Below are 17247 nucleotides of genomic sequence, written 5' to 3' on the forward strand. Positions count from 1 at the left end.
CTGACGCAGTTGTATATAAGGGAGATAGTTCGGTTGCACGGGGTGCCTTCCAGTATTATTTCCGACCGAGATCCGAGGTTCACTTCCAGATTCTGGCAGAGTCTACACCGAGCTTTAGGCACAAAGCTGAAGCTGAGTTCTGCTTATCATCCACAGACGGATGGTCAGTCGGAGAGGACAATCCAGTCCTTGGAGGATCTGCTGAGGGCTTGTATGTTAGATCACTTGGGTAGTTGGGAGGAAGTATTACCGCTTGTGGAGTTTACTTACAACAACAGTTTCCATGCTAGTATTGGGATGGCGCCGTTTGAAGCCTTATATGGCAGGAGATGTAGGACTCCTCTGTGCTGGTATCAGGATGGTGAGTCAGTGGTTGTGGGACCGGAGTTGATCCTACAGACTACTGAGAAGGTGAAGATGATTCAGGAGAAAATGAGGACTGCCCAGAGTAGGCAGAAATCATATGCTGACAAAAGGCGTAAGCCTTTAGAGTTTGCTGAGGGGGAACATGTGTTTCTGAAGGTGACTCCGACTTCTGGTGTGGGTAGAGCGCTGAAGACTCGGAAGTTAACACCAAGATTCGTGGGTCCCTATCAGATAATACAGCGTGTGGGTCTGGTTGCTTATCGGTTGGCTTTGCCACCGTCTCTTTCAAACCTACACGATGTATTTCATGTGTCCCAGCTGAGGAAGTATGTTCATGACCCGAGTCATGTGGTGGAGATGGATGAGGTGCAGGTGAAGGAGAATCTGACTTATGAAAAGAAACCGGTAGCTATAATTGATCATAAGTTGAAGGAGCTTCGTGGCAAGTCCATAAAATTGGTGAAAATTCTTTGGGATGCAACTACGGGTGAGGCAACTTGGGAAGTAGAAAGTCAGTTCAGTGAACAGTACCCATATCTCTTCTAAGTAAGTGAAATTTCGAGGACGAAAATTTTTGTTGTTGGGGAGAATTGTAATACCTTATTTTTTTATTAGTATTATTATTTATTATTAAAATGGCATTTTCGTAAATTTTATAAAGGTATAGGGGTATTATTGTAATTATTGATGGCATTTTTGCAATTTTCAAAAAGTTTGAAGGGTGTTTTAGTAACTTGGAACGGGCCGTTCCAAAAGCAAAACGGGCCGTTCCAAGCTTTAAAATTTAACTAAAAATCTTGAGTGAGAACGGGCTCAGAACGGCCGTTCCGACAAGGAGAACGGGCCGTTCTGATTGTGAAACGGGCCGTTCTAAAGGGAGAACAGGCCGTTTCAAAAGGAGTACGGGCCGTTCTGCTGGAAATTGGGAATGGGCCGTTCCGTATTTGGAACGGGCCGTTCCAGTTCAAAAATTTGCGTAGCTTTTCGAGCCCAGAACGGGCGTTCCGCTTTTTGGAACGGCCGTACCGGGTAGAGGAGCCAGAATTGCTATAAATAGGGGCTTGGGGAGTTACGAAAATTCATACCTTGGGAAGAGAAAATCCTTAGAGAAAGAGGGAGGAAAGGAAAGGAGGAGAAAGAGGAAGAGGAATCCGGTAGAGGTGGTTCTGTCAGAATAAAGAAAAGAGGAGAAAGAGGAGGAGGTTCTGCTCAAATTTCGGTTCAGGATTATCCAAGTAAGGGAAGTTAGTTTTTGAAATTATTAATTGTTTGATGATTAATAATAAATGAATATTTTTGAACTGTGTCAAATTTTGTTGTTGAGTCGAGCTGAATTATATGTTGATTTTTAACAGTATTGTACTATAAGGATGTTGAACTGAGTTATGAGTAGTAAGTTGTGTTGAATACTACTTAGCTGTGTTGTATGCTGATTTGCTGTACTATATAATGCTGAGCTGTATGCTGATTATACCCACTTGAGGTGGTGTTGTTGCTGCTGTTATAGCCGCTATGTCGGTGCTGTTAGCCACTATTGTGGTGCTGTTGTTGCCGCTAAGTCGGTGTTGTTATAGCCACTAGAGTGGTGTTGTTGTTGCCGCTAAGTCGGTGTTGTTATAGCCACTAGAGTGGTGCTGTTGTTGCCGCTAAGTCGGTGTTGTTATAGCCACTAGAGTGGTGCTGTTGTTGCCGCTAAGTCGGTGTTGTTATAGCCACTAGAGTGGTGCTGTTGTTGCCGCTAAGTCGGTGTTGTTATAGCCACTAGAGTGGTGTTGTTGTTGCCGCTAAGTCGGTGCCGTTATAGCCACTAGAGTGGTGCTGTTGCTGCTACTAAGCAGTGTTGATATAACCGCATTACGGTGCTGATGTTGTTGAGCAATATAAGCTGTGCAGATGTGTTGATAATTATAACGATGAATTTATTTACATTGCTAATCCTTTGCTAGTATGATTTGATTTTTAAAGAATACTAGCTTACCCTTGCATGTTTTCCATGTGGTTGGAACTGCGATGATCATACTATGTATGGGAGCAGAGCAGAAATAGGTGGGCGTCTTGGGATGAGTCTCCGGCGGACTTTGGAGCTAATTTGCTTGTGTGGATATTTTGCTTGTAGCTACTTGGGATAGTAGCATTTGGTTGTAATTTTCCTTGGTACACTTTAACTCTAGTCAGACTGGAATCTTGTATATTTATATATTCTAGATCCTATATTTATATACTTGTTCTATCTGTCTGGTGTTTTAGTGTGCTATACCGTGTGTAGTGACCAGCCGGGTCGTTACATAGTGATGTTGGGGAAAGTGAGAAAAATGAAAAGAAAGAAAATGTTGAATTGAGGGAGGTTGAGGAAGAGCGTGAGAAGAATGAGCAAGAAAACAATAAAAATGAGAGTGTAAATAGTGAGAAAATAAAATAGAAGAATGAAGTTGAGAAGGAGAAAAAGAAAAAGAAGGGAAAGGAAGTCATTTCCACTATTCCTGTAAGAAACTTACCTTGTTAGAAAAGAATGGCACAATCCAAGAGGGGGAGGGAGTGAATTGGATTCTATGACCCTTTAAAAATTTCAGAGTATTTTGGATCTTTATTTCACTTAAACTTTTCTAAGACTGAATTTTCAGATGAAGCTTCTTTAAAGACTTGTTATAGAAGAATGAATTATATATGCTTTCTTGATTACAAAAATAATGAGGTTCAAATGTAATGCTTTAATTCAATTTAAACCACCAATATTCACACACACATGCTAATCAAGAATCATCTTCTTTAATGTACAATCAAGATATTACTCAAAGTAAAAGATAAAGGTAGAAGAAGATTGCACAAGTCTTTTATCCTGGTTCAGCCACTCCACATGTGACCCACATCCAAACCTCAATCAGAACCTGATCAAGATTTGTTCCACTATCTTAATGAAGAAGGTTTACAAGCATACCACATGCATATACTTCAACACTCAAGATAACCACTTTCTTGACCCCAAGAAAGCACCCCTTGTAGAAACCCACTACAAGAATCCTTACCACTTAAGAAAACCTTCTCAAGATTTTACAAGTATTCACAAAGAATTAAGGAACGAATTCACCTGGAATTCAGAAGTAAATCTTAATCTTCCCCTTTCAAGAATGTGATGATGATGATGATCCTTTCTCAAAGTTTTTCACAAATGTTTTTCTTCTTGGATTCACAAAGAAAACTCTCCAAGATGGTCACAAAGACTCCACAAAAACGCTTTTCTAAATTTGATTCTCAGTTCTAACTCTTGTCTGAAGTTTCAAAAAGTTCAAACTATTTATAAATGTTTCAGTCCCAGATAATCGATTATTTTAAAGAATAATCGATTATTTTGTTCTTCAGGTTTTCTGGAAACCAACCAAGAACAATATAATCGATTATTTTGCTGGATAATCGATTATTCTAGAGAGTTATTTCTGGGATAATCGATTATTTTGCAAGTAATCGATTATTGCAGCAAGGCATCCCATTTTGTCTGTTGCTGGAATAATCGATTATATTTAATGATAATCGATTATTTTGAGTTAGTTTTCAAAACTTCGTTTTAAGTCTCAAAATAACTTTTTAGTCCCTTTAACTCATCATCATACACTCTCTAATCAGTTTAGATATAGATTTTTCTTATGCACACAGCACACTCAACAAATAAACTCATTCAACACAATGTACATACTAATCCCTATTACATAGCACTTTCTTTGACTTTATTTTTGTCTTCTAAGTTGTTGTTGTTTGTTGTTGTCCTTGACACACATTTTGTGATCATCAAAACTCTCTTAAACTTTAGAGATAATCTTGATCTCATCAAGTTCAGGCTCCTCTAAGCTCAACATACCTTACCCTCATGCTCCTTCTAAGAAAGAAAATGAAAGACAGTTCTTGAGATTTCTGGATATCATAAAGAAGCTCCAGATTAATATTTCCTTCACTGAAGCCATGGAAAAAATGCCCACTTATGCTCGGTTCATGAAGGAATTGTTGACTAAGAAGAGAAAAATTCTTGAAGAAGAGACTGTGGAGCTTGAGGCAGGATGTAGTGCTATTATACAAAAGTCTCTACCTCAGAAGTCCAGAGATCCAGGCAGTTTCACTCTCCCTGTATCAATTGGTAATTTATCAATGAGTAAGGCACTCTTAGACCTTGGAGCTAGTATCAATTTGATCCCTTTATCAATGCTAAAGAAGATAGGGGAAGTGCAAGTAAGACCTACAAGAATGACCTTGCAGTTGGCAGACAGATCCATCAAGCTTCCACATGGTATAGTGGAAGATATGATAGTGAAGGTTGATAAATTCATGTTTCCGGTTGATTTCATAGTCATGGATATGGAAGAGGATGTAGAAGTTCCTTTGATATTGGGTAGACCCTTTATGAAGACAGCTCGAGTGATCATTGACATGGATGAAGGAAAGCTGAAGGTGAGGGTCCAAGATGAGGAAGTGAGTTTCAATGTATTTGAAGCAATGAAGTGTCCAAAAGGCAACAAAGATTGCTTTAGAATTGATGTATTAGATGATGTGTACTTGGAAGCTCAAAATGATTTCAAGAGCTCATCCCCACTGGAGAAGGCTTTGCTTATTTCTAATGAAGAATTGGATAAGGTCATAGATGAAGAGGTTCAAGATGTTATTGATGCACTAAATAAAAGAGAAAACTCTTCTGCCAATGTTCAGTCAAAAGAAGAATTGAAGAAGGAGGAAAAAGAGCAAGTAGTGAAGTTGTAATTGGATGTTAACGTAGCTGGAAAACACATGAAGTTACAGCTTCTTGAACTTGAAGAAATGAGGTTTAATGCTTATGAGTCTTCTAAGCACTGCAAGCAGAGAATCAAAGCATATCATGATAAGAAGATTTTAAAAAAGAGCTTCCAACCCGGTCAATCAATGTTACTGTTCAACTCTAGATTGAAGTTATTTCCGGGTAAACTCAAATCTAAGTGGTCAGGCCCTTTTTCAATTAAGTCAGTCAAATCATATGGGACTATTGAACTTGAAGACCCTGCCTCTGGAAGGACTTGGTTAGTCAATGGTCAAAGGCTCAAGCACTATCTGGGTGGTGAAGTTGAAAGACTCACTACCATTACTCATTTGAAGGAGCCATGATCATACAACTACTGTCAAGCTAAAAACATTAAATTAGCATGTTCTTGTTTAATTTCTGATTTAAGTTTTGAATTTTTGTCTTGAATAAAGTGCACTTAAGAATTTTTGTTCATAGAGTAGCTTGATTTCAAAATGCATGTTGTTTGATGATTGGAACGTTTGTTTTAGGATACGTTAAGATTGTTGATTTTGTTGAGGTTCTGTTGTGTTTTGTGTTAAGATTCAGGAAGTTATTTTGATGCTTTATAGTGGTGCTACAATGTTTTGGATGTTGGGTCTGTGATGATTTTGATAATTTTGGAGTGTGGAGTAAAATGTCTTTGTTCATAGGGAGGTTTGATTCCATGCTGTTTGTGGTGTTATGATAGGATGTTTTGCAATTGCTGACCCTGTTTGCTTCAAGGCTGATTTGTTGATGGAATGCTTGAAATCTTGTTCTAATGCAATTGTGTGTATGTAGTGCAACAATATGAAATAATAGAAAGGTTTGGAGTTTCAAGTGGGTGTTTCAAGTTTGCGTTTTAAGTCATATTTTTTTTAGGGAGCACAAGCCTGATTTGATGTGTTCTAATGGTTATAAAATTTTGCAAAATTTGAACATGTTGGGTGCACACTTTGTTTATAATGTCTTGGTGACTCTCATTGGCTTGAGCAGTTTTGAGAATTGTGAGGTTAGGAAGTTCTAGGGAAGTCAATAAAGGAATGTTGTTAAAATATGCTTTGAATGGCATACTCATGTGCTTTAAGGCATTTTTTTGTTTCCTAGAACTTTGAAAAATCAATGGAAATTTGTGTTAGAATGATTTTAAGCTTATAAATCAAGTTCTAAGTCTGACCGCTACAGCGATGCATTTGGCGCTATGGCGCTAACTTTCTGAAACAACAAAGCATTTTAGCGTTGGAGCGCCAGTTTTAGAGCTACAGCTCTAACTCTCTGCCTTGGTAGTATATAGTTGCTTAAGCTTCATCGCTTCAGTGTGGAGATTCACGGCCATAGCGTTAAGGATCATTGGCATTGCATTCTTTCTTCTATAGCTTCAGCACCAAATTCGCAGCTATAGCGCTAAATCTGGGGCAAAACATTGTTGGTGCAAGAAAAATCCCACCGCCCCACCGCTAGCTCCATAGCTAAAGCGCCGACTCCCTGGAACCCCACTTGAAATTCAAATTCCCAGTGCTGGAGCACCAGTTTTCACAGCAATAGCACTGATTTTCGGCCTGGGCTTGTCACTCTTTTTCTCCCTCTACCTCTTTGTCTCTCTTTTTCTCTCATTCATGAAACCCATTAACTTCTCCACACTTCAACTTTCCCTCACATTTCCTCTATAAAGTTCCCACTTTTAGGCACCAAGGTTCCATTTTTCTTAAATCATTTCACTCAAAAGCCTCAAAGAGCACCCTATTCACGTGGATTTCAAGGTGAAGCCTCAAAGAGCATCAAGGTTCCATTTTTCTTCTCTTCATTGCATGAGAAACGTGAGTGAGCTCTTTTTCTTTTATGACCAAGATTTATGATTCCTTGGTGGATTATTTTGATCAATAGAGGAGTGGTTTATGTTCATCCTCTTTTTGGCCTGCAAAGCATGAATTTGGGTGTTTGAGTCTTCAATATGGCACATGCATGAACCTTCTCATTTTCTGCCTGTTTTGTGCTCGAAGAAATGCCTGAATGAGAAAAGTATTTGATTTGAACACAATGAAAGCTTTGAAAAAGGTGGTCACTGAAATGTTCCATTTTGTGAAGAATTTTGAGCCTTGCATGGCAAGAATTCACATGCATGTTGTTTCTCCTTATCATGTCCATCAATTGCTTGGTCAAATGCCTAAGTGAATATGTGTTCTTTATCCAAAGTGTGAAGTCATTGATCATTGGAGTTAGTAGTAAATATTTGCTTGTTCATTGGTGGCTTTGAAATAACTTTAATGCTTCACATGTTAGAATGTTTATTGATCATTCCTTATGCCCCATGAAGAATTCTGTTTTGTTTGTATGATCAACTTGTGGATTAACTTGGTTGCAAGAATTGGTTGTCAAATTTTCAGATAGTTCGTTCAAGAGGTGGCGGTTCAAGCGGAAGCTCTAACGCCACTCATAAAATCCCAGCTGCACCAACCCCACCACCACCATCTAAAGTGGCCTGGGGACAGTCCTATATTTTTTGGAGGGGGTGGAGATCAAGGCGAACAACTTCATGGTGGGGAGTTGGAGCACGAGCAGGCAATGATAAAGAAGGAGATGATGGAGGGTCGTTGTCACCCTCGTTCTGAGAAAGAGGAGTTTCGCTTTAATTTTATGCCATTTTAAATTCTATTCATTTTAAATTCCAATTGTTTTAGTTTTAGTTTTGTTAATTGTTTGGACTATCTGGTGTTTTATATAACTTTTCTGAATTAACAATCAAAAAAAAATTTGGGAAAAATTGAAAATCATTCTTGAAAGGTAGGAAATGAGATGGCTTTTAGATCAACAAAAAGCAAAAACACATCTTTTGATTCACTTAAAAATGGTTTGTTGTGAGGCTTGCTTTGAGGTTGCACTCATCCAATTTGTTTGATCATGAAGTTGTGAGATATTTGATTAGCATGGCATGAAAGATCAATAATTGAACATTTAGCTAAGCTGGTGAGTGAGAGAGACTAAACAATGCATTTATCATATACACTTCTACTTTGAGAGCCATCATCATAATATATGTGTTTGCATTGGTTGAATCTTGAATGATTGCTCTTGTGAGAAGTTTTGGACAGGATCAAGGCATTTTAGCCATTCCATTGTGCATAATTGAATTCTTCTTAAGCCTAGAGCCAAACAGTAAACCATAATTGAATCCCTTCCTTGAAGCCTGTTTTAGCCTTAGCCTTTAGTCAACCTTAAGCCCATGCCAAATACCAACTCTTCACCCTAACCAAACTCTTGAGAGTACAATGAAAATGAATTGGGGATTAAGTTGGGGGAGTTGTTAAAATTGCTAAGGTTGAAAGGAAATATTGAAATCAAAATAGTGCAAAGTATGAAGGAAAGAGTCACCCCTCTATCAACATCATTGTTCAAATTCAAGTCAAAAGTAGTGCTTGTGCTTGTTAGTTTTATTCCATTGTCCCAAAAAATAAAAAAATCAAAAATCAAAAATCAAAATCAAAATCTAAGCAAGCACTTGCACATGAAGTCTCGAAAGAGAGGGGTTTCTTAAAATCTAGGCAGCAAATTTTGAGGAAAAAGGGTGTGTAAGGAAAGGAAGAATTTGGGCTGAGAGATTTGGTTGGAGTTGAATATTAAGAGTGAACAAGATGGAGTGTTTGGTTTATTTGCATTTTACTCTCTTGAGTTTAAACCTTTGTTCACCTGAAAAACCACACTTCTTTGCTAACCAAACCTCAGTAGAACCTTAAAAAAGTCCTTGTGATCCTTAATTTTCTCTCAAGGGGTGGTAATGAAGAGATGATATCAATGATTATGTTTATAGAAATGATGAGTGGAATTGAGAGAAACACTCAGCCTGGAGAGTTATTCTTATGAGAGTATGTTCAATTATTGGTTCATAATGTTTGTGTTATGAATTATTTTGCAATCTTTTTGGTTGAGCATGATTGGTTTTGTGGGCACCTCAGTGAGTAAAAAATGATTTTTGATAGTGAATTGATTGAGTGTTGGCCTATTGTTGATACAGAAGCAATCTCATGATGGGAAGTTTTCTTGTTTTGATTGGTGTTTTGTTGGGGACCAACAAAAGATTAAGTTGGGGGAGTTGTTGAGTGTCTTTTATTCCTTATTTACACTCAACTTTTGGTACTCTTTTTGGTAATTTTAGATAGTTATATATGTTATTTTACCCCCCTAAATTGGAAGAATTAAGTTATATTAAAAGAATAGAAGAGTAGTAGCAAAATCTTAATGAATTTCCTCCATTTGTGCAGAAAAATTGAGAAGGCAGAGATCCACAGCCATAGTTGTGGATCTGGAGCTCGAGCTGTGGAAATATGGGAAGGAATTAAAAGGCCAGAAAGTTGCAGCTATAGTTGTGGATCTGCAGCTATAGCTGTGGAAATCTGGAATTCGAATTTGAAGTTCTAGAGATTTGAAGCTAAAGCTGTGAACTTACAGCTAGAGCCATGGAGCACCCAGGACCCAGAAAAAGTTCCAGAGATCCACAGCCATAGCTGTGACTTCACCGCTGCAACACTGGAGGTTCCTTAAGCTTGAAAGAGTTTCCTCAGCTATGGCTGTGAAACCACAGCTGCAGCGTTGGAGGTTTCTTCACCTTAAAGGACTCTCCACAGCCATAGCCGTGGATCTACAGCTGCAGCTATGGGGAAAAAAATCATTTTTTGCCCCTGTTTTAAAGCTCATATAAAAGGGGGAAAATGAAAGAAATAAGGCATCACGAACAAGAGAGAGAAAAACAAGATTGAGACCTCAGAGAAGAGAGAAACAAAGCAAGAACGAAGACTTGGGCAACTGGGTCATTTGGGAACGAAGCCCAACCCCTTGTTTTCACCTCCCACTTTGTAATCTCTTCTTTTACTTCTTATATCTTGTAATGGCCATGTGTGGCTAAACTCATTAAGGATTGGTTGGATGTAACTACTAACTCTTCTTCTTCTTAAATATATGCATTTTAATCTCATTATTTGTGTTTGATTCTTCACTCAATGCTTATAGCGATTTGATCACCCGTGGTATGATTTTGGTTTTTGAATCTAGTTGGAAAACGTTTTTGAAAACCCGAACTGATCAATCTTGCACCTATTCATTTCTCGTTCTAGGAATAGACTTGATTTGGTTAGTCATATTGTTCAAGTCACTGTTCTTAATGCGAAGTGTTAAACTCAAAACATAGAGGAATCATGTTTTAAGATTAATGACTTTAGGATTCAACTTTGAGGAATCTTGTTGGATTATTAAATGAACGTGGAAATAATGAAATTAAAATCGTATTTATTTTAAGAAGATTTACGAGTTAGCAAGTGCTTCTAAACCAATCCTTGTTTCTCAAACATTGTTTTTACTACTGTTATTTTATTGTGTTGTTTTACTCTATTTTTACTCATTTGCAATTAAAACAACATTCTCTTTTAAATCATTAGAGCAAGAATTACTAAACTCTTAAATCCCTGACGATACTTAATTACTACATCGAAACTTGGTTTGCTTGCCAAGTGGAGAGATTGCGAAAATCTTCATCACCAAGTACTTGGAAAGGTTGCGTGGTTCCACATGTGACTTGGTAATGCATGTCAAGGTCATGGTACACCTACTCCTAATTGTGGAACTGAACTTTCTTAGTGTACATAATGAGATTTGAGAAACCAAATGAGGGATTGTGGTATCTCATTTTGTTGTGATCGAGTCAACATTTCAAGCATGAAAATGATTGATTGGTTTGGTAGGGTGAAAATCACTTAGATTGTTCATTTTGTTAGGAGACCTCCATAAGTAAATGCATGACAACGCACAATTGATGTGTTTGCATATGATGTATGTTATGGTGTGTTCATATGCATTGTTGGATATCTTGTGTGACATTGGCTTGAATGATACATGTTTGCTTATGATGTACTATGGTGTGTTCATATGCATTATTGGATGTCTTGTGTGACATTGGCTTGAATGAGATACATGTTTGCTTGGAGTGTTATAGCTTTTATGTATGGTTGTGGTGCGATGTTGTATATTATAAGATTGTTTTTTATATGTACATATTTTTGAACTCTAACTTACCCTTTTCTGTTTCCATGATGATTTGAACTACGATGATCTTACGTTGTATGTGAGCAGATAATGTTAGGTTAGAGGAGCTACTGCGGGCAGATGGCGTGATCTTTTGTTGATGGCGATGCTATTGTGTGTAACTTGTATAGATGTACTCAACCGATACTAAGATATAGGATTATTTAGGATTACTGCATACATGTATATATCTTGTTTATATTAGTTCAGTTGTTTTACTTATATATATATATATATATATATATATATATATATATATATATATATATATATATATATATATATATATATATGTCACGTTCCTTCCCTTAATCTTGTATGTTCTAGTAATATGATTTCCGTTGTTAGGAATAATGATTTCATTGAGCGTACTGGACATGACGAATTGTAACAAAAGATCATCAATTAAATTTTTTATTGAATATTAATTATCAATAAAATTGGTGAATATTTTGCCTAAAACATGATGAATTGAAAAATATGTGCGTCCACATATACACACACATATATATAAAGAGGGATTTACTTACTCTAAGAATAAGTCTATCTAGACTTATTTCAAGAGTAAATTTATCTAGACTTACTCTGCTCAATAACTCATGTTCTATATCAAATTTCAATAATTCAACCATTGAATTAAAAGTTCTTAATGTATAAGTTACAAAATTTTAAAAATCATTTGACACCTTATTATATAAATTTAAATCAACATATACAATATTTTTATGATTATATACCAATTTAAATTAATAAAATAAAATATTAAACGTGTGTATATATATATATACATATATATATATATATATATATATATATATATGAGGAGAGATCTATTTACTTTAAGAGTAAGTTTACTTAAACTTACTTCATTTAATAACTCATGGCTATATATCAAATTTCAACAATTCAACTACTAAATTAAAAGTTATTAATATATAGATCACGCCTGCAAATTTTAAAATACATTAAAAATCATTTTATAGTTTGTTTTATTAATTCAAATCAACGTTATAAAATATTTTTATGATTATTTGTTACTTTGAATTGATGAAATATAGTACTAAATAATTTTCAAATTTTTAAAAAATTTATAAGTTTGATCTATACATTAAAAATTTTTAATTTATTGATTGAATTATTAAAATTTGATATAAAATATGAATTATTGAATGAGGTAAGTTTAAGTAGACTTATTTTTCGAGTTAGTTGATCCCTTCTTTATATATATATATATATATATATATATATATATATATATATATATATATATATATATATATATATATATATATATATATATATATATATATATTCTAAAAAGGAGGAGAAAGAATATATCAACGAAGCTTTGATTTCTATTATGTTTTTCTGACTGCAATTAAAGTCTAAGTTGAAATTTCAAACAAGATTCAAAATTCTTGCAGGAACTTGGCTTCTTTCCTTTCCATTTCAACTTGAATTAATGGTCTTTCAAACGTCCCCCACCTTTCTCTTTCTACATTTTTTTCTCAATTATTTTGAATTTTTGTTTGGAATTTCAGTCCATGCGCAGTCGGTGTTATGGTGGAATAAACCCTAGATACCTTGAATTTACAATTGACTCTTCCTTTTGAATTTTTATTTATTCAAGTATGACAAAGATCCCCATCTTGACCAAATCATCAAATTATAATAAACCATCAAAATAATGACAAGTGCTCCATGTTCTTTGTTTAGTTAGATTAAAGAATATTTATGCACATTTAATTCACAATGTAGGACAAAGGAAATTTGTAGGAAACCTCGTCCTTGTGAATATAGATAGTGATATGTATCACTGTAGATAGTGAAATGTTACACAAAATAACTTCATATAAACCAAAACTTAAGGACGTGGTGGGGGGAGTAGTTGTTATAGAAATTGTGTAAAATATGTGAAAGACCTTTCTTTATATATATATATATATACATATTAGATTTGACTCCACTAAAATAATGATACATTTTAAATAATAAACTATAGTAATAATTATTAATAAAAAAATCAATAATGAAAAATTATAATAAAATTAAATATATGTATAATAAAATTTAAAATTAATTATAATATACATTGTTAAATTTTTAATTATTAGTTATTATTACACCTTATTTTTTAAAGTAATTTTTTTTTACTTTAAAAGAGTCAAATTCTTATTTTTCATATAGATACTATTTAAGCACCCCATAACTTAATAATGAAAATTGAAATAATATGCACAAAGTCTCAAAAACAAACTTTATTGATATTGGTGTAATTTTTATGACAAAAAATTATTAATTAAGCACATGGGATGAAAATTAAATATTATCATAAATAATATTTAGGTGAAAGATGGAGAGACAAATAGAGAATAACCTCACCGCATCATTCATTTCAAAAGATTTAACAAATTTAAATAATAGGAAAGTATATAATTAATCAAGTAGCTTATTAAACAAGGAGATTCATCAGCACATTAAAGTGCTAACACAATCATGAATCATCCATAGTGAGGATATGATTCCTGTCTAACCAATCATCTACTCCGCTAATTATCTTAAATTGTTCCTTCTATCCATTGAAAGACATTCATATCTTACTTGATTTGTTCATTTAATTCTGCTTTTACAATAAAATAGCAGTGAGTTATATGATTTAAAATGTAATGCATTATCCCAAAAGGATATATCACATATATGTGTCAACAACTAAAGATTATTAAAAGAAAAAACAAACAAAATATTAAAGTTGTTGATTAAATTACACTATAGAAAGTACCAAGTTGCAAGCCTGTACCTGCCGTGTTTGGGAAGATATAATAACTGGGATTGAGTTGTTTGGCATTAACTTAACTGAAAGAATAAATGTTAAAAAAGCAATATTTGTTATGATATGATATATCATGTGTGACTGGTGTGGTGAATATTAAGCAGGCAAGGTGTAATTTAAAGGTTAAAATACTTCATTTTGCTTCTCGAATCAAATCTTTGGAAAGTAAACAAGAATATTACGAGCTCTGATCGATAATTAATGCTTCTATTTTTTTTATGTAGTTGCTCGCACTTTGGTTATGCTCCATGCATAAAGTACTCAAATTCAAAGGTGGTTCTCCTCTAAAGTAAGTTCCCCATTTTTATTTTTTTATTTGGTTTTAGTGGGGAAACGGCTCGCACATACCATGCATCTTAACTAAATTTAGGTCTCCATGGTTAATTTAACTATTACGTGGAATTAATGATATGATACATAAGATTTAATCTTAATATTTTTTTAATGAATATAATTTATACAGTATTTTAAAATTAACAATTAAAGATTAATTTATATTCATAAAACGTGATTTTTACTGATTAAATATTATTTTAATGCATACCAAAAATCAAATGGGAGAGATTTAATCTTAAGGTTTAGGAAAAAAGGTTAATATTGTTGTATTTACCCCGCAAAAACAGAAGTTAGTGTGATATAGGATATATCTAGAGCCGACAGAAACACTTCCTAGCTTTTACAAAAGTAATAAAAATGATTGAAATCTTTTAGAACTAATGATATTTCAAAAAGAATCAGAACATGAAAATATACATACAAGTGTAGGACCCAATTTCACATCTCAAAAATATAGCCTCATGTGGTTTGTGCTTTTTTCATATCATGACTAATTTAATTGATTACGCTGGTCAAAAAGAAAGTGGCATGCATAGAAGGTGAGATCTATCATCAAGTCATTAGTGCAAGCCTTGGAATTAAACCCTTAAAAAGCATAACTCATCAAAGGGACAAGGATATCTATTGTTGAACATATTCTTCATTCTTAGATCCATTTTTTATTAGAAAAATTAAAAAGATTATGCATATGGAGGAAAAAGATAGAAATCAAATATGTTTAGTCGTCCTCCCCAACCCTCAAAAGCTGGTCAGAATTGAGAGTATGGCATCCGAATCCAATAATCTTAGGAGATGAGTTGATTAAAATTTAAATCCAAGTGGGGTTAGGTCCCCTTGAAGGACAAACCCACTAAACTATGTTTAACCTTCATTTTCAAAGATTAAGGTAACCAATTTGAGTTTTCTTTACACTCTTAATTTCCATGCATGTATCCTTGTAACTAGGGATTGGTTGTGTTGCATTTTATTAATACGGACACTGACATCACTAAGCAAAAAAGTTTGGCTCCTTGTTACCACAATTAATTCATTTTCATGAGGCACAATGCTTTTTCCTTCTCAATCAGATAGCTCAAGATCTTATCCCCTTCTCCCGTATAAGCCGGGGTTCTTATTCTTAATATGATCATATAGCATAATAAGTTGTTTTTATTTACCATATTAAATTCTTTTGATCGTTCCAAAGTGTAATGATTGCATATGACACTGGATTGATTTTATTTTATTTAGTAAAGGATCAATTTTATTTGATATAGAAACATTCTCAGTATGGTAAAATTAACTTTTCAGTAGAAAAGCTTTTTTATATAAAAGGTTTAAATCTGAAATTTAAACATGTATCGCACAAACCTATCACTAATTAATATTGAATTGATTTTAGACCGTACTAATTTATTTGTAGTAATCACAATGATATTAACATTTTGGTTTAAGTCGAAAAGAGCTTATTTTTCTTCGACCAAACTCTTGTATTTGAATCTTATAAATGATAAAAATAGATGCTCCATTTGTTAAAAGGGTTTACTCGAGGGGTGTTTAGTAATTCGGTTTAAATACAATATAAAATTAATCCAATCTAATATGATCCAATTGAAAGTTATTTCAGCTGAGATTGGATAATTAGTTTAGTTAGAAGATGGTACATAAATCTTATTTTATTATCTCACCTACACTTTTAGTTTTATATTTAAAACTAACTTTTCATAAAGAAAAAAGGAAAACACACACAAAGCTTATAAAAAAATAATAAAAAAAAGAGATACGATAACACTTTTAATTAATTCAAAATAAAACAAATTAAAGACACATTAAAATACTAATATGCCATAAGATTTAATTTTAGAAGTAAAATCATGGAAAAAATTAATTAAATACAACAACTTTATTTATAATAGTATAATAAAAGTGATACTATTTTTTCGTGTACATAATTTATTTTCAATTTTATCTTTGTAATTATTTTTTAAGTTGCTCTATAACATGTAATAATATGTGTTTTAGATGTTTTAATTTGATTATATGTGATATATGATTAAATATTGTGTTATTGTTGATGTTGTTTTAAGAGTTCTAAAAATTTAAGGAGCCTGAGAGTTAAGTTGGTTGGAGTAGTCTGAATTAAAATGTTAAGTTGGTTTAGAGTAAGAAAAAATATATAAGATTTTCTTAAGACATAATCTCATAAGTTCATATTTTCAAAAAAAAAAACTAGAGAGAAGTTATAGACAAGTTCTCTAGAGTTCGAAGAAATTTTCTTCCTCTTCTTCTATTGAAATCATTTCTTCACCTTCCAAACAATTGATTCGCTTGACTAAGTTGGAGATTCGAGCTCTTGAAGTGGGAATCTCAAAGTCGAAGTTATGTGAAATCTTCTTCTCCTCTTCTCGATTGATCGACTAGAGGTAAAATCGTAAAATAAGTATGTGATTGATGAATTGTTGGACTATGTTGGTTGTTTGTTGTTGATACTCATCAAATATTTGACTATTTTGAATTGAAATTAATTAGAATGTGATTTGGTTGAGTTTTGGATCTTAAAGGTATTTGTAAGTGAATTGATGATCCTTGTGAATCTTTAGTTGCATGTTGCTTTTGGAGTTGTTTTTGAGTTGTTTGAGATGCATATATGTTGAGTTACCTATTGCATGTTGGTATTTGTTGAATTTTAGGTGGGATGAGCCAAAACGAATTCATGCCAAGTGCAAAACTTGTCATCACATTACATGCACCTTTATGGGGTTAGACGTGACTCAATTCAAGGGTTCTCAACTCTCATGATGTAAAGTGTACGATTGGTGGCACCGAACATAAGGAGAAAGAATCATCCCTACCTGAGTCGGTGCTGAGTGTCAATGGAGTGATGTTGAGC

General features: G+C 33.9%; 1 protein-coding gene and 1 long non-coding RNA gene across 2 annotated transcripts; both read left to right on the top strand.

Annotated features, from left to right (window-relative positions):
• Positions 1-1353: 1353 nt before the first annotated feature.
• On the top strand, positions 1354-2598 carry LOC145957716 (uncharacterized). The gene is made up of 2 exons (XR_014433725.1): positions 1354-1601; positions 2402-2598. It is a non-coding gene; the product is annotated as an uncharacterized LOC145957716 (long non-coding RNA).
• Positions 2599-4317: 1719 nt separating this feature from the next.
• On the top strand, positions 4318-5106 carry LOC109806184 (uncharacterized). Its single transcript, XM_020368565.1, has one exon. It carries the CDS (start codon positions 4318-4320, stop codon positions 5104-5106), a length of 789 nt encoding a protein of 262 aa, XP_020224154.1.
• Positions 5107-17247: the final 12141 nt, after the last annotated feature.

The sequence above is a fragment of the Cajanus cajan genome, chromosome 5 (assembly GCF_000230855.2).
Source record: "Cajanus cajan strain Asha chromosome 5, NIPB_CcT2T_4, whole genome shotgun sequence".
Classification (NCBI taxonomy): domain Eukaryota; kingdom Viridiplantae; phylum Streptophyta; class Magnoliopsida; order Fabales; family Fabaceae; genus Cajanus; species Cajanus cajan.